The following is a 17696-nucleotide window of genomic DNA, read 5'->3' as shown; positions in this document are numbered from 1 at the left end:
ACATTTATGACATACCAGATTTACAAATACAGTACTGTTTGTGATACAAAAAGAGTCTAAAAAAGAGAGTATATACATTTGACGAAGAAACTGTACATTGGAGGAGGTTGGGGAGGTGGGGAGGAGGGGGGGTTGGGTAGGTGGGGTGGGGTGGGGGGGGGACTGTACATTGGAGGTGGGTGGGGGGGGGGGGGTGGGTAGGCAGGCTGGGCTAACTGTACATTGGATTATCCACAAAACCTTACTTGGGCCCAAGAAGAGGGTCTCGTGTATTATTGGGTTAGGACATTTACTGTACATTGGAGGGGTTGGGTTAGGACATTTACAGGGGACAGCTCTACAGTTGATGCCATTCTATGTCAACTGTAGAGTTGTATGTTGTCACACATGTATAGAGGTAGAGATATGTGAGTGACCCCCTGTCCAGGAGTCTGCTGTGCCTTGGCAGTCGTATTAAATATAAATGTATAAATTATGTATAAATAAATGTATACATTAAATGTATAGATAAAGATAGCTCCATCCTGGCCCTGACGTTTCTCAAGGGATCTATGAAGGCTGGGTAAGTCAGTGCCAAGGAGATAAGAGAGTGTCTACAGATGAGTTTGGTAATAGGCATAATAGGCAACAGTGTAACTTGACAACAATGTAAAGAACTCGCACACACTGTCTCGTAGGGGTGTAAAGGTACACATATCCATACCGAACAGAACCGCTTCAGTGTGTACCGTACCGAACGGCTGTGTAGTGTACCGAACGAATACAACGGTATGTTAACCATTAACGACCGCCCACCGGGGGTTGTTTTTTCACAATCTAATATAATTATTATTATTTAAAAAAATATTTACAAGTCGATTATTAATTTCAATATAGAATATTCGTTGACAGCCCTACAAGTACAATTAGTCACTGCACACTACATCACCCCTGAGTAGAACATGGAAAGCCAAACTTTCCCCCACAAAACCTGTACCGAACCGTGACTTCAAAACCGAGGTACGTACCGTACCATGGTTTTTGTGTACCGTTACACCCCTACGTCTCGCTTACCACTGAAATATCTATTGACTGCAACATTTGGGTCTGTCTGAAGGTCACATGGAGCCCTGCAGCTGGTGAAAAGTATAATAGCAGTCGCAGTGCCATCATTTGAGTCACACAATGTGTGCAAACCGCACGGTAATAAATGGTGCCACTACAGTGCAATACAGTAACGGTGACAGGTGCATAGATCCGGTCATGTATATGGATATCTGGTTATGTCATGTGTATGCCTGAGGGTGGCGCTTTAACTATACGCAACAGTTGGTGACAACTGGATGCAGTGCAATGGGATGAGAACATAGTGTACAGAGTTTTACCCCTCCCTAGCGGAGGAAGCAGGAAGCAGCAATACTGCAATACCCAGCTATCCTGTTAAAATAAAAGGTTTAGCTGCATCTTCATTGCTTTCTATTTTAATCTCTAAATAGATATTGCTGATTGCTAATTATGAACAAACGTTCAGAGATTGCTTCATATTTGAAGTTATCTGGCAGACTTTGTGTTTCTATCTGCTGGAACAGCCCTCTCTGCACTTTGTTGACTGTTTTGTTGACATGTCTCTGTTCTCAGGTCATCTACAGACAGTTTGACCTGGACAAGTCTGGAGCCATGAGCTCATATGAGATGCGTCTCGCTGTGGAGGCAGCTGGTAAATGTCTCTCTCCCGCTCCCTCTTTCTCTCTCTGTCTCTGTCTCTCTCTGTCTATCTCTCTCTTTCTCTCTCATACACACACACAATGTTTTTTTTTGCTAAATGAAATATATATATAATTTTAAAGGTTTATCACTAGCTCTGATAATATGATTGCTGCAATGAAAGCACTGATTATAGTTATTATTATTATTATTATTATTATTATTATTATTATTATTATTATTATTATTATTATTATTATTATTATTATTATTATTATTATTATTATTATTATTATTATTATTATTTATATAATTATTATTTGCACTTTTCATTTTACTGTACTTGTGCTGTATAATGACAATACATTTTAATCTAATATAATCTATTAGTAATAGTAGTAGTAGTATTATCAAAGTTATTTGCAATCCTGTCTTGATCTTTTATCTTTATCTTTTGCAAAGTTTCAAAGGACTTGTTTTGTTTTTTTATTTAACAATGAATATTGGATAACTTTTATTTTATTGTTCCCAAAATGGATATGAAGGACTTTGGCATAAAAGCCCTTTGTGATTTACTACCCCCTCTATAGGTTTTAAACTGAACAACAGACTCAACCAGGTTCTGGTGGCCCGTTATGCTGAGAATGAGAACATTGACTTTGACAACTTCATCTGCTGCCTGGTTAAGCTTGAAGCCATGTTTAGTGAGTACTGTTTCTCTCTGTGATGGATACATAACTGACCTTTTCTAATAGATTCTTCCTGCTCTTCCTGCTAGAATAATAATAAGAGGATGGGCCCCAATCTTCTCCCTCAAGTTATTCAGGGAGACAACACTACTTCTTAGTGTCTTAGTTCGTATTTGTCTCCCAGTAGTAACAGGTAAACCATTTTAGAACGTTTCTATGACGATACATGCCCATCCTCTTCTTATAATCCTAGCTTTCCCGAGTTGTCAAGATACACATTGTATTGTTTTGTTTTCCACAGGATCTTTCCAGCATCTAGACAAGGAAGGAACAGGAGTGGCTGAGATGAATATCACTGAGGTGAGCCCCGTTGTATTAAAAACCCATTTGGTAACACCCTGCATAAGGCATACAGCAATAGTGGACTGCTGTATAATGAGCTGTAATAGTGTGGAAGAGGGATTTCTTGTTTTGAGCTGTGATATGCAAAGAAGGCTTACCTTCGGTAAACAAGCCACAATTCTTCTATCTAGGACATAATGTAATCACTTGATAAGCCTGGTGATATGCCGGCTCTCACTGTCTATCTATCTAAACGTTGGGTTGTGACGGCCATTGTTTTCATTGTACTGTACTTGTGCTGTATAATGACAATACATTTTTAATCTAATCTAATCATTTAGGGGCCATGTGGTGGGTACGTAGCATAGGCATCGTCAATACCTGGAGCTCACTTGACGGGGCACGGGTCTGTTGAAGATGTTGTTTGGGGACCGTTAGGGGCCATGTACATTCGTAGCGTGTAGTTCCATAGTATAATAACAGGCATGTTGGGCTTTTTTTTGGGGCAATGGGATTGGGTTTATTCATTGAGTGATTATCCTTATCATTAGGGCACAAGTATCAGTACCTGAAGTTTAGCTGTCGAGGAAAGATTCCAGATTGTGTTCTTAAAGCGAAGGGTTACCATCAGTTTCAACCAATGTGTCGAGGGCCGTTCCGACCACGTCCGGCCAAGTCTAGCGGCGTGGCTGCATTCAATACATTTCTGACAAGTAGAGGAGCATATGCAGCCACGAGGTACAGCCACGAGGTACAGCCACGAGGTACAGCCACGAGGTACAGCCACGAGGTACAGCCACGAGGTACAGCCACGAGGTACAGGCGCGAGGTACAGGTGCGAGGTACAGGCGCGAGGTACAGCCACGAGGTACAGCCACGAGGTACAGCCACGAGGTACAGGCCACGAGGTACAGCCACGAGGTACAGCCACGAGGTACAGCCACGAGGTACAGCCACGAGGTACAGGCGCGAGGTACAGGCGCGAGGTACAGCCACGAGGTACAGCCACAAGGTACAGGCGCGAGGTACAGCCACAAGGTACAGGCGCGAGGTACAGCCACGAGGTACAGCCACGAGGTACAGCCGCGAGGTACAGCCACAAGGTACAGCCACGAGGTACAGCCACGAGGTACAGCCACGAGGTACAGCCGCGAGGTACAGCCGCGAGGTACAGCCACAAGGTACAGCCACGAGGTACAGCCACGAGGTACAGCCACGAGGTACAGCCACGAGGTACAGCCACGAGGTACAGCCACGAGGTACAGCCACGAGGTACAGCCACGAGGTACAGGCGCGAGGTACAGCCACGAGGTACAGCCACGAGGTACAGGCGCGAGGTACAGCCACGAGGTACAGCCACGAGGTACAGCCACGAGGTACAGCCACGAGGTACAGCCACAAGGTACAGCCACGAGGTACAGCCACGAGGTACAGCCACGAGGTACAGGCGCGAGGTACAGGCGCGAGGTACAGGTGCGAGGTACAGCCACGAGGTACAGCCACGAGGTACAGGCGCGAGGTACAGCCACGAGGTACAGCCACGAGGTACAGCCACGAGGTACAGGCGCGAGGTACAGGTGCGAGGTACCGCGTACGCTCCTCTACATCGGAAACTAATTGAATGCAGCCGCGCTGCTAAGACTTGGCCGGATTCAAGAGGTGTATTCGTCACATACGAGACATATAGTGAAATGAAGGTGGCCATGCCCGCCTTGATTGTGCAAAATATACTAAAGATAATAGAATAAAATAGACATGATAAAAAGTACTAAGATAAAATACAATACAATACAATGCTAAGCTTACGAATTAAAGGGTAATGAGTCCTATATACACTACTATACAATATACAGTTATACTATATATAACTAAACTATCCTAGCTATACTAACTATACTATACAAAAACATAGTTGTTTTTTCTTTCTTTAAAGTGACCTGTAGTGTGTTTGTGTGTGAGAGAGAGTGTGTGGTGTGTGTGTGTGTGTGTGTGTGTGTGTGTGTGTGTGTGTGTGTGTGTGTGTGTGTGTGTGTGTGTGTGTGTGTGTGTGTGTGTGTGTGTGTGTGTGTGTGTGTGTGTTCATGTGTGTGTGTGTGTGTGTGTTCATGTGTGCTTGTGTGTGGAGAGATCAGTGTTCAGTGTTCTAATGGCCTGGGGGAAGAAGCTGAGTCTGAGTCTCTCTGTTCTTGCTGCATGTATGTATGTATGTATGTATGTGTAAGACTTGGCCAGAGGCGGTTCGGAAACGAGCGTTCAATCTCCTCACTCGTTCTCCTCCTTCTTTCCTCGCCAGTGGCTGTTCATGACCATGTGCGGTTGAAGAGGACCCTGTCAGCTGACGGGAGGGATGTATAGAGAAGCTACTCTTCCCTTGCAGAGTGCCACAGCCCCCGGAGACCTGGAAACCCTCAGCCTTATAGTACCCTGTTGGTATAATGAGCCACGTGTTTACATGCATCTTGATTTCCCAGTCATAAACGCACGAGTCAACTCCCGACGGAATATTCTGAATCTTTCGATGGAAAGAATTCTCACACAGACGAAGACCCAACAGCCGATGGGGATGAGGTGCATCGTTATTTTTGTTTACTACAGTACCTGACTTAGGGGTGTAAAGGTACACGTATCCGTACCGAACCGTTATACTGGACCTTAGGTTCAGTACGGCTGTGTACCGAACGAATACAACAGTACGTTAACCACTAACGACCGCCCACCGGGGGCTGTTTTTTCCCCACAATCTAATATAATACTTTTTTTTAACAAGTCAATTATTAATTTCAATATAGTACATTCGTTGACAGCCCTACAAGTACAATTAGTTACTGCAGTGCACACTATATCACCCCTGAGTGGAACATGGAAAGCCAAACTTTCCCCCACTGTACCGAAAACCCGTACCGAACCGTGGTTTTAGTGTACCGTTACACCCCTAGTACCTGTGTATCCCAGGTACAGTATGTTCAAGGTTTCTATTTCTGTCCATTGAACAGGTTGCTATGACAACGGATATCGTGTGCATGTAAACACGCCTCATTCTAATGCGCTTCCCACCTCAGTGTACCCATAGTAGCGAGAGAACTGTGTATTATGTAGAATGAGGTCTGACCAAGCTATATACCTCTCGCCCAAACCTTGGGTAAGCTATGCAAAAACTACGTGCATAAAGCAGGGATACTATGTGACACCGCATCGACCTGTCATCTCTATGTAAACCGCATGTGTAAAAACAAAGCATGAGCTATCACATCTATGGCTGTAATGTGTATCGCGTTGACTTGTTTTGTATTGTAGCCCCCACTTTTGCATTTAGCTGTGTCCTTAGGACTTCTGGATGTGAAATGTTTCGCTAACCAAGGATTCAACCATTCTTGTCATAATGAAACTTCACAAAAGCCAATATTTGCTAACGGAGAGAGGTGGTTTACTAATCATAGAAACACTATTTGTAATTTGTCTGAAATGTCTCGTCACTGCAGTAATTTGACACATAGTATAAGTCTTATTAACATTTTTTTTATTCATTCGTTTCTAACAGTGATATTCTCCCATTTTGTGAAAATATGATTTAACACATCCTGCACATTACAGCAGTGTTCATTTAGACGGCTGCCATTTCAATTGTAGACCTGTAGGTGGCAGTGTCTACATGACCTGTTATTAGTCTTTGATCATGTAGATGTTAAGCCTATTTATTTTAACCTTGTTACCTTAATTGAAGTTGAACACAAATACCTGACCTCAGTAATATTTTACAGTGTAGGTAGACTGTATTATTGTACCAGGCTGTGGTTCAGTTTAGGGTGGCTGTCGGTGATGTTTTAACACAAAATTGCTAGACTATCAAACAGCAGTTTGTTTCAAAGGTAGATAGAGCATTATACTTGATCACAACACAAGCTTGTTGTATAGAAAGACACCTACAGTAGAAAATACATGTCTGTGGTATTTGCATATTGTGTTTTTGAATGTATGTTGTGCCTTCAATAAACAAATGTAACCCCAGTAGGGACTGTGTAACCTCAATGTGTTACGTCACGCTGCTTTCATTTAGCTGTTAACAGGAAAACTTGAACATGACCCACTAACTCCAGTAGAACAATTCTTGAGGATAACCGTCACTGTAAAGGTTATAAGTTGTTGTTGTAAGCACCAGAGGGCTTTGTTAAATAGACGTCAGCTTGACAGTGAAGAGGGACAGACCACAATAATCCTTCAAGCAACATTTCACTTTAGTAGAACTTTTAATGTTGTGGCGTACACACATTAATTACCATACTTTAATAGCTGTTCGTGATTGGTCAGACTTCCGTATTGGTTCACATCGGAACCTGCATTCACCACTTAAGCTTTTGTTTTGAAAAAACCCAAAGTATGTAGAGGGAGACTGGCTCAGGAGGTAGAGCAGTCGCCTGGTAATCCAGAGGATCCCGGTTAGATTCCTGTGCAGCATGTCAAAGTGTCCCTGAGCAAGACACCTAACTGCTCTCGATGAGCAAGTTGCCACCTTGTATGGTTGCCTCTGCAGTGTGTGTGTGAATGGGTGAGGAACAAATTGTAAAGCGCTTTGGATAAAAGTGCTATAAAATGCACTATTTAAGTCAAGTTCTTCTGTACACAAGCACAACAAAGTCAATCACTTTCCGTGCCCAAGGTCATACTAAGGATTTTAGCCTGTTTGCAACTGAGAGATGAGGTAAAAAGCTTCAACATCATGCTCAGACGGTGTAGTGGTTAAAAGCACCCCCCCGCCCCTCTCTCTCTGGGATCACATTTTTCCTATGATGGAATCCTGCCAGAACATTCTCTCCTACTCCATCTCAGCCTTTATACCTCTCAATATAGAAAGGGAAGTAGACTCTTCTTTGGAAACAAAAAGGCCTTAAGCCTTTCACTACCACTCTACCAAAAGGTTAACCCTTTCACTGCGACAATACAGAATGTTAACACTTTCACTGCCACACGACAAAAGGTTAACCCCTTCACTACCACACTACTGTTAACCGCCTGTAGTCGTAGTGAAAGAGTTAACCTTCTGTAGTGTGGTAGTGAAAGGGTTAATGCATGTGGCGCCTGTGGATTCCCAGGGAAGCTATATACCCGTTCTAACTTGACAACATAAACATTCTAAATAGGCCTCTTTGTGTTTGCTGTTGCAATGTGTTAATACAGTTGCTGACAGGAAATAAACAGGAGCCAAAGCTGTTCCCCTAGCAACAGAATCATTCTGAAAAGATCTATTATTGGATGTTGACTGCTCCTGACCTATAGAGGAGTGCATATGAGAAATTGGACGCGCTCTACCAAAAAGTACAACAAACTATTTAAAAATACGCCTCCTATAATAATAATAATTTTGATTTGGCGGATATTCTTTCAGTCGATTCTTAAGAAAAGGACACAGATGACACAGAGTAGAAATAACATGCCGGTCAAATGTACTGTACTGTAACTTTATCACACACAAAAAAAAAGATCCTTAACAAAACTTTTGAATGGAGGAATCAAAGGCCAGAGTTATGGATCCCAAAACAACAGTGAGAGAAGCTGAACAGATATAAAATAGAACATTAATGAGTAGGGCTGCCCCCTCATAATCAAATAATTTGGTTGGTTGGTTGGTTGGGTCTCAGTCGTCCAAGATTTTGTTAGTCAATTACGTAGTTGATTTTATGCTTTTTACCATGCTGAATGAGTTATTTCCTAAAAAATAAAGAAAATAAACGAATAGATTAGTCGTCAAATTCTATGACTAATAATCAATTAAGAACTTCTGTAGTGGAGGACAGCCATATTAATGAGCCGACCGAGGGATAACACACAATACTGTCATCACACAAATCTACTAGCAATGGCCAACAGTTTGGAGTAGTCCCCCTCCATTTTACGCAGATGTGTAGGTACGGGGACTTTAATTCTTGTTCCCGTGGGATTGCCACTGTCCTCTATCAGGACGACATTGTTTGAATCGAAGCGGGGAGTCATGCGGTCTCCGGGCATCTTGTGTCCGATGATGAGCGCCTTTTTCTTCTGCCCTCTGATGGCAAGCAGGACCTTGTCGCCGACCTTCCCCACTCCGTTCTTGGTGTAGACGTGGATGACCCTCGGCGCCCGGTGGTGAGGGGTGTTCCCCAGGGAGCTGTTGTCCACCACGCGCACCCTGGTCATTTTCTGAATGGCAGCTACGGCAGCCGACACACTGGCGAGACAAAAGTACAACGAATGAACGCGGGGAGTCCCGTGAGGATCCCGTTTTACACAGCTGGTGTAGACTGAGTATACTAGAGTATATTGCCCTGCAGAAGCTAACCGCAGTAATATTTCCAAATATTGAGTTATAAGTGAAATTTTACTTCTCGAGTAAAGTTTTATCTTGTGACAAAGTTTCAATCTTGCTCTGTTGAAAAAGGGGTATAAAGAATTGCAGTAACTATAAAATCACTGGATAGAAACTTGAAACTTGAAACTAGTCAAACTTTAAAGCCATTTTCACTGTTTGTGTAGTTACTGCGGTTAGCTTCTGCAGGGCAGTATAGGCCTCCTAAAATGTTAATGTTATAACATGAGTGATTGTGCTAGCTGGCTCACAATATATGATATTGTAGCAAAACCTTGCAATTAGACAAATATCTAATTGTGGCCTTAGGAAACTAAATTGTATACTCATCACTGAATAGCACAGATTTTTCAGAGAGGGTATGAGTAATAGGCAAGTAAACTATAAAAGGAGGAAGGGCCATTATGTCACTGTGTACACATTGGTGCCAAGTGTAAAAACGTTCAGTTTGGCCGACATTGAGTTGAATGGGATCAGCCATCTCCTCTTTATGACCCGTCATTTAAACTAGTTATTACAGCAGATTTATTTATTTATTTTATTTCACACCATTTCAGCAAAACAGTAAAAAATCTAACCATGACAGAAAGTGTATATAAAAGGTGCCGAGTAGAGGCAAGAGACCCAGGTGGGCCTATATGGGGCCTCAACTCATTAAATCATTGGATTAAAAAAAACACAAAAACAAAAGTAAAGTGAAATAAGTTCATAAAAAATGTTCATATTAACTCAATCCACGCCAGACCCGATGGTAGTCGGGTTAACTCGCCAACGCTTGGGCGCCAAACCCGAGTATAGTCGGGTTTTCATCGTTATTTCTTTTATTCAATATTTCCATTCATTACAGGCACACGGACATCTGGGTTAACATGGGGAATCATCCCGAGAATGCCAAAGTGCAATACCGGCCGCATCCACCCAGGTGGCAGTATCGAGCACCCTTTGTAACCTTGTATCTTGGCCTGTGGGACGGCCAAATGTCTCAGGTTTCATGTTTCCTTCTCGGGCGAGGCGAACGGTTCTCTCGGTTCCATTGAAGCGTGTCAAATATCCCGATCCATATGTTGTGGTGGATTATGCCGTGGAGCAAATGGACATTGGATGTACCAGAGATGGCGATCAAACAATTGGAATATTATTTTTGGAATACTCCTGATCACAGGTAAGCACGATCTGACGTCAATTTTAGCTTATTGCAGATGCTTTTATACCGATCGGGCTGATAAGCGTTTTTTTAGTGTTCAATACGAATGCTGTTACTGACAATCAAATAATCAGAAATGACCCCCCCCCCCCCCGCCTTTCATGCATTCATGATGGAACATAATACCTATGATATAGATTTGATTTTGGGAATAATAGCATGTAAAGGCAAGACACGGCAACGTCTATAGTGGAATTTACGTATACGGCTATAACTCAGCATTTCGGGAATTACCCTAGACCGCTCTAAAATCATACTTATATTCACCACGGTATAACACAGGAACGTATGGATGGAAAAAAAAATTCTTTTTCACATATTGAACGATAGATAGGTGATGTCAAATGGGCCATAGTATTGTATCCATAGCTATAATATAGAATATAGTTATAGCCCTGCAAACACCGCCACATATTCCTATACTTTAGAGCGTCTGCCTTTTAACAACACATCACGCATATCGCTCCGGCACTGATTGAGTTAAGATAATAATCAAAGTAATAATAATAACAAAAATATTAATAATTAGTCTAAAACAAATTAACATGAAACTGTAAATTATGAGATTGAAGCTATTCATTTAACAATGTAGATTTAAACTTGGATTTGAGTGATAAAATAGATTAGATTTTTTATTATAGAGGGTTTTGAATTCCAAATTGTAGGACCTCTAAATCTTATACTGAACTGACCTAATGTTGTGCAGAAGAAATTACGATGAATATTATTTGATTGCCTTGTTGGATATGAATGAATACTGGAGTTTGATATGAAAAAAATATGGAAAATAGGAAATAAATCTAAATTAAAAGTGCAGTTAAACATAAAAATACATATCTGGTATACATTAATATCATCATCATCATTTATTTATTCGTACATGGAATTACCACAGTCCAACAGTACATATTAATATAACTCACCAAATCCCATAAGCCTTATGAATTTCTTTTGCAATATAAAAAGTTTATGAAGAGAAGTAGGAAAAGTACTGGCCCTAATAATATTACAATACGATAAATATGGGTATATCAAACTATAATAAAGTGTCAAAAGACAGGAGTGATTCACAAGAGAAGAAATCCTTCTAATGCCATATGATTTCATAACTTTTTTTGCAAACTAGCTCAATATGATTTTTCCATGTAAGGCCAACTAGTCCTAGATGTCAGAATCATCAGCAATTTGTTGCATTGTTAACTATAACATTTGATATATTGGTTGATGTATATTTCCTCAAATAACTTGTATATTTTGTATCTCCATGCATCTCCCATAGGCTTCAATACTAGAACTGGCACCAAAGTCTGGCACAGAGCAGAGCATAGAACACTGGTGTCCTGACGTGATGACTCTTCCTTCTTTTATAGTTTCCTTGGTAATAGATAACTGGGTCGGTCAATATTAGCACTGATCTGATACTTCTCAGTTTTCAGTCAGTCATGCCAAATGGCATTGGCCTACTGCAAAACTATAAGGAACAAGTGCACCACAGTTATGTTTATTAACTTGTTCAAATAATGCAATGGACTTTGTACAACAAGCCTCACTCACCTGAAAAACTCATATAATATAATTATAGTAAAACTAAATGGGTTATAGCCTATATTGAAATATCAGTATTGAGACAGGCTCATTTGCAGACTTGTGTACAAGCATCATCAGTGGCAAGCACCTCTACTGAACAGATCAACAGTAAGGATCAATGCAATAAATAATCTTTAGGGGGAAGCCCAGAGTCAAAACGGCCCACTCTTTGGCCTAGGAGCTTCTCCATCCTTTTTGTTATGTTCCGTTTTAAACTGTGTTCTCTAATGTGTTGCTTGCCTCTTGGTTTGAGCCTGTGTTGATTGGGGGAGTAACAATATACACTATATAATATAGCATTAAGTTATATCAAATGATTAACCATCGGTTAGGAGGAGGGAAGGAAGGGGTTAATTACATTGTTTCTCTGATGCCTTGTCTGTATGTCTGTGCTCTAACATGATTTTTTTTGCAACACATTATTGTGTTCTGACACAAAACAAATGTCTGTACCAACAAACAGACAATAAAGAATCGTCTTATGTTATAGTATTATCAATTTTCAATGCAAATGTGACACCAGGTGCCTACCTAAAAGCCCTCTGTTGGGTTAGTCTGGATACCTCGGCAAGGACCCCCCTGAAAGGACTTGAAAGATGAAGAGCCATACTTAAAGCAGACACCAGCTTAGCTAAAAAGACAAAAGAAAGTTAAAAGTTAGACTTACAGTAGATTTGCTACCCAGCAAGCTAATGTATCACACAGAAATTGATTGATTTATTGTATTGTATTAACAGATTGCAGAATGGGTACAATACAGTACGGCTCAATACACACAATTGTTAAGGGGATGCAGACCAGAGAAAGACGTTCGTCTTGTTTACATCAGGGTCCGCCGACAACAAACTATCATTACACATGGGCAAAACAGAGTCCATTCTCTTCGGTTCAAATAACAAACTCAGCAAGACCGACGGCTTCTCGGTTACAGTGGGTGACAATATTGTCACAAGGAAAGATGAAATTACCTACCTGGGTTCCATCCTAGAGGCTAATCTTTCCTGTGACAAAATGGCATCAAATGTAATAAAAAAAAGTCAACCAACGAACTCGATTCTTGTACCGGATCTCCTCTCTGGTAAACAAGAATACCCTGAAGACTCTGGCAGGAGCACTCATTCAAGGGTACTACGACTATGCTTGCACCTCATGGTACCACTACCAAAGCACCTCAAAGGCACTAAAAAACAAATGACAAACATCTCAAAACAAGCTACTCAGACTACTGCTTGACCTGACTCCTAGAACCCACCTCACCCCTGCCCACTTTGACAACCTAGGATGGCTTAGAGTAGACGACAGAGTACAGCAACTTGCAATGGGCCTGGTCTACAAGATACACTACGCGACCAAGGTACCCATGAACATGTCAAAATACTTCCCAAAGGTCAGTGAATACCACGATCACAACACCAGAGGGAGCTCCACAAATCATGTTAAACCCAGATTCGACTCAAACAAGGGACTAAACACGTTTCGCAATTATGCCACATCAATGTGGAACGCCCTACCCAAAGCTGTAAAGGAATGTGAATCACTACCCACTTTCAAAAACACTCTCAAAGAACACCTACGGGAGACTGCAATTCAAAACTGGCCCCTACAAATGTCCTAACCCAGTTGTACAGTAAATGACCCAAGTATGGCTTTGTCAGTATTCCAATGTACAGTGTACAGTGCCCCCCCCCCCCCCCCCACCTCCTATGTACAGCCCCCACCCACCCACCCAACCTCCTCCAATGTACAGTAGTTTCTACGTCAAATGTATATACACTCTTTTTCTGGACACTAAACAGTACTGTATTTGCAAATCTGATATGTCATAAATGTATAGATGTAGCAGTAATGTCTATCTGTATGTCATGTATGTCATATAATGTTATGATGAATTGAAAATGGGGGACCCTGATGTAAACAAGACGAAAGTCTTTCTCTGGTCTGCATCCCCTTAACAATTGTATGTATTGAGCTGTACTGTACCCATTCTGCAATCTGTTAATAAACGTTTCAATCAATCAATCAATCCATTTTCAATTCATAGTGTTGCTAGCCGATCATTGAAAGCTAGCCGATGCATGAGTTCTACATAACGTTAGGTTTGCTAGCAATGCAAACGCTAACAAATTAACGTGAGCTAGTCCATCGTCTTCGCTATATAACTACAATAACTGTACAGTATGTGTTACATTATGTTAAACACGAAATAATAATACCTTGTTTTCTACTGTCTACCTTTCTCTCTCGCGCCCCATGCTGCCAATGTCAAACGCTGTTGCGTCAGTAAAAAGCGCCCGGCTTTGCCTTGCCGACCTGACTTACTCGACTAACTAGTATCTTAGCACACAGAAGAAGAGGCATGAAAGAAAACAACATGCATGCAAAGCATAGCTAGATGTACAGTCTGTTGTTAATTGCAATCAAAGGTTAACTAGCTAGTTTTTACAAATGTTTTTTTTATTTTTATTTTTTACATTTTACTGCTAACGAAAAACAAAACATCCAGCTTAGCTATTAGCTATGACACGTCATAAGGACGCGCAAAATCGAAACAGCATAGAAAATACACATATAGAACCTACACTTTTAATATTATCACACTTTTTACTGTCCGTTCTATTTGATTATTTTTTGCCTATTTTAAACTGAATCAAACCGCACTTTTTTACTCTATCTAATCTATTCTATTTTATTATTTGTATTACTGAAGAACTGTGATTTGCCTTACCTTGCTACCTCTCGATCTCTTTGTATTTAATTTTTTATGCTCGCTTATGCCTGTATTTTTACTGTTGTGAAGCACTTTGAACAGCAACTTCTGTATGAAAAGTGCTATACAAATAAAGTTATTATTATTATTATTATTATTATTATTATTATTATTATTATTATTATTATTATTATTATTATTATTATTATTATTATTATTATTATTATTAAAGTCAGACAAAGCTTACCAAAAGCTCAAACAGTGAACTCCAAGCCCACGTGGTTGAACTAAAAACTCTGTACTGTATTGTACCCATTCTCTGCAATCTGTTAATAAAGTTTTCAATCAATCAATCAATCAATCAATCAATTATTACACGACAGCTGCGCTTGTTGATGGATCCGATCTACGTATGCACGATCTATGTCACGTATTTGACGTAACGTCAGAAGCCTCTGCGTCGTCGTCGCTGCTGTGTCGGAGAGATAGTTGTTCAACCGGCTGCCAAACAAGCAGCGCTATTCCTCTGGTCCAGCTTGGTCGTCTGTCTGCCGTTAGGTTAGCTGGTCAACTGTTAGCCAGCCAGCCAGCAGAGCAGCAGAGTTCTCTCTCCCTTGCCGTCAGTTGAACTGACTTGATCCAGTTTAGCGTGTGTACCGTTTGTCGCTCCCCGGTAGCGGAGCAGACCAGAAGAATCGGCTAACCGAGGTTAGCTCGCCTCCAGCCTCTCCACCTGTTAGTTCACCGAGCAGCAGCAGCAGCTAACCTTCTCGTCGTCGCGGTTAACTGCTAGCGATCGCTAATAGTAGCTGACCCCCCCCCCCCTCCTCTCCCTGCGTATCCTAGCAAGGTAAGTTACCGTGAGCGTATTGCTAATGTTACCTAACGTGATTATAGGCATCGTGCATATATATATATATTATGTGCTCACTGCTGGCCATTTGTGGTCGTCTTCCTCGCCTCTTCATCTTTCTCAACTGCGGCAGCTGGCTAGTAGCTAAGAACAAGCACATAATAATAATAATAAACCACAGTGTTATAACCACCGAGGCGATTTAAACCAAGATAGCCGCTAGGACTAGTTGTTGTGAAATGTCAGGATCGCCTAACGACACAATAATATGACTTGATATCTTACTGGGCATGTTTGTGTAGATCCGCGCTGCTCGTCCTCTGTGCTCGTTGTTTAGGGCAGGGCGGGTGTGGATGATGTTGATACTGCTGCTGTCCCAAACCCAGACACTCACAGAGAGACATCGCATGATCGTGATGTAGCTAGCTGGGTTTAACGTTAGCCCAGCCAGCTATTGTATTGAGAGCATTAATATTGGATTTATGGATACTAATCTGCATATGATCAGGTCATCCTGTAAGGTAGCCGTTCAACGATATAGCTGTGCGGTGCCTTGAGGGTTCCCCATGTCAGGCATGATTATGGTCTGTGTTTGGGTTGCTGATCCGGCTGTGTATGTACTATAATAAACATAAAATGCGGGCCACTTATTTGTCTTAACACTTAACCCGAAGTTGTTGAAATAATAGTCCCAACTTCTCCCAATTTGAACGGAGGGTATTGTCTGTTTACTGGGCGCTGCTGCCATGATTAATCGAATGCGATTTGTTGTAAGTGTCCTGGATTTTATGTTACGAAATATAAATGCTTCTGAGTTAGTCAAATTAAATTACATGATCTATTCTAAAAGTTCATTTCAGTTCATGCTGTGTATTTGCCCGGCTGTGATATGAAGCGAGCAAGGCGTAGCGATACTTTAATATACAACACCCGGGAACCCGCAAGGGTCCTTTGAGTTGTCATGACCCTAGAAAATAATAGATGGGTCTGAAATAAGGGTGCTTTTCTTCACTCCCTTCACGGGGAAGAAAAGGGACGTTTTTGGGACAAGCTTTTGATCCGACAGTAACAACATCATCATTGGATGTTTACCACCAGACTTGTTGACTACTACAAAGCCCAGGGAGGAATGATGAACATGAGTCAGCCCTTGCCACTTTTTCATACCGTATTCATGAGGTCCAGAGGGGTTGGGTGACGCGGCTTTGGTGAAATATTAATGGATGCCTTTCAAAGAGAATTTCCAGATTGAAATGTTTGTGCACTGGGGTTGACACTTTATTTAGTTGGGAGGGAAGTTTGGATGTGCAGAGTCCAAAGTAGGGGCTGGGAGGTATCACTGTCATTTGTTTTGGAAAGACCAAATACAGTCAAATATGATTATACCGTAGATATTTTGACCGTATCGCCCATCCCTAGTACAGAGCTTTAACAAATTGACTATTCTCTGTCAGTGAGCAACTTCAGGCTATTTGTAAGAATATTTATTAGAATTTTATTGGTTAATAAATAGCTAGTTACAGTCAGAGAGAGAGAGGGGGGATGATCTGTATATTTAATGCATGACATTGCATACAAGTTTGGGCTTTCACCCTCCAAGGCTCCAGAATGACTCACCAAGTTTAGGCCTAGCCAGTGGTGTTAACTCATTAAAACTTAATTTCCCATTAGTTTCAACCACTGACCTATGAAAATCGGACTTTAGGAAATCACTTTCCTCTCCCTTCTTTTTTTTTAATCTACTTTTTCTCCCATTTTCTATTTTTCTCCCATCCCAATTTCGTATTGTCCAATTCTACCCTCCCCTGTGTCGAACGCTGTTGGACATGCCTCCCACTGGCCGGCTGCAATGTGGATGAAGCCTTTCTTCACGTGTCCCCTCAGGTACACGAGGAGGCAGCCGTCGCATCTTTTCACCTGCACAGCGCGATCTCTCAGCAGCGAGGGTCTGCGTGGGAGGGACACGCCGCCCTCGTCGCTTCCTGATTCTGCTGCGCAGGCGCACCAACCGACCTGTAGGAGTCGCTGTCCACAACGTCCGATCCCCACCCACCAGCTTCCCACCCCTAACACTGCCAATTGTGTTAGTATGAACGACCAGCCAAGCTGGTAGCAATGTCGAGAGCTGGGCTCGAACCCAGCATCTCCTGCATTAGTGGCGAGCGCCTTGCCCACTGCGCCACTTAGCCGCCCCACTTTCCTCTCCCTTCTAAACCAACTACCAAAATGTATCTTGGGTCATGCGCTCTGCATCTGCTGCACACTCATCGTCAGTAGAAAGCTAACGTGAAGCT

The 17696-nt window shown here is 41.8% G+C and overlaps 3 protein-coding genes across 6 annotated transcripts in view; 2 read left to right on the top strand and 1 right to left on the bottom strand.

Moving 5' to 3' along the window:
* Nucleotides 1–6615, top strand: part of LOC311234863 (calpain-1 catalytic subunit-like) — a 45190-nt gene extending 38575 nt beyond the window's left edge. The window contains 4 exon segments of the mRNA XM_084322112.1: nt 1618–1696; nt 2274–2387; nt 2674–2732; nt 5008–6615. Coding sequence (XP_084178238.1) covers nt 1618–1696; nt 2274–2387; nt 2674–2732; nt 5008–5034 — 279 coding nt within the window. The 3' untranslated portion in view covers nt 5035–6615.
* Nucleotides 6616–8153: 1538 nt separating this feature from the next.
* Nucleotides 8154–15758, bottom strand: LOC311234955 (large ribosomal subunit protein uL14m-like). 3 transcript variants are annotated; one of them, XM_084322239.1, is made up of 3 exons: nt 15688–15758; nt 12374–12473; nt 8154–8913 (listed from the first exon to the last, which is right to left on the bottom strand). In XM_084322239.1, the coding sequence occupies exons 1-3, from the start codon at nt 15692–15694 to the stop codon at nt 8547–8549; spliced, it is 474 nt and encodes a 157-aa protein (XP_084178365.1). In that variant the 5' UTR covers nt 15695–15758; the 3' UTR covers nt 8154–8546. The 3 variants fall into 3 exon arrangements, with proteins under 3 accessions (XP_084178365.1, XP_084178367.1, XP_084178366.1); XM_084322241.1 differs by lacking the exon at nt 15688–15758 and adding an exon at nt 14075–14332; XM_084322240.1 differs by lacking the exon at nt 15688–15758 and adding an exon at nt 14056–14327.
* The window catches only part of LOC311234953 (CSC1-like protein 2), a 132183-nt gene continuing 129473 nt past the window's right edge, over nt 14987–17696 (top strand). Inside the window, exon 1 of one of the 2 annotated variants that reach the window (XM_084322236.1) lies at nt 14987–15399. The gene's annotated coding sequence lies outside the window, so the exon portion shown is untranslated. The remainder of the gene's footprint in view (nt 15400–17696) is intronic. The other variant, XM_084322235.1, reaches the window with a different exon arrangement.

Source organism: Notolepis coatsorum (assembly GCF_963971535.1).
Source record: "Notolepis coatsorum genome assembly, chromosome: 9".
Classification (NCBI taxonomy): Eukaryota; Metazoa; Chordata; class Actinopteri; order Aulopiformes; family Paralepididae; genus Notolepis; species Notolepis coatsorum.
The sequence above is the reverse complement of the archived record's forward strand: the minus strand, read 5'-3'. Positions and strand labels throughout refer to the sequence as shown.

What these genes read in the sequence shown, in the direction of transcription:
- LOC311234955 (XM_084322239.1), bottom strand. An exon ending in ACCCAACAGAGGGCTTTTAG is followed by an intron (nt 8,914 to 12,373) that starts GTAGGCACCTGG and finishes TTGTCTCGCCAG; the next exon opens with TGTGTCGGCTGCCGTAGCTG.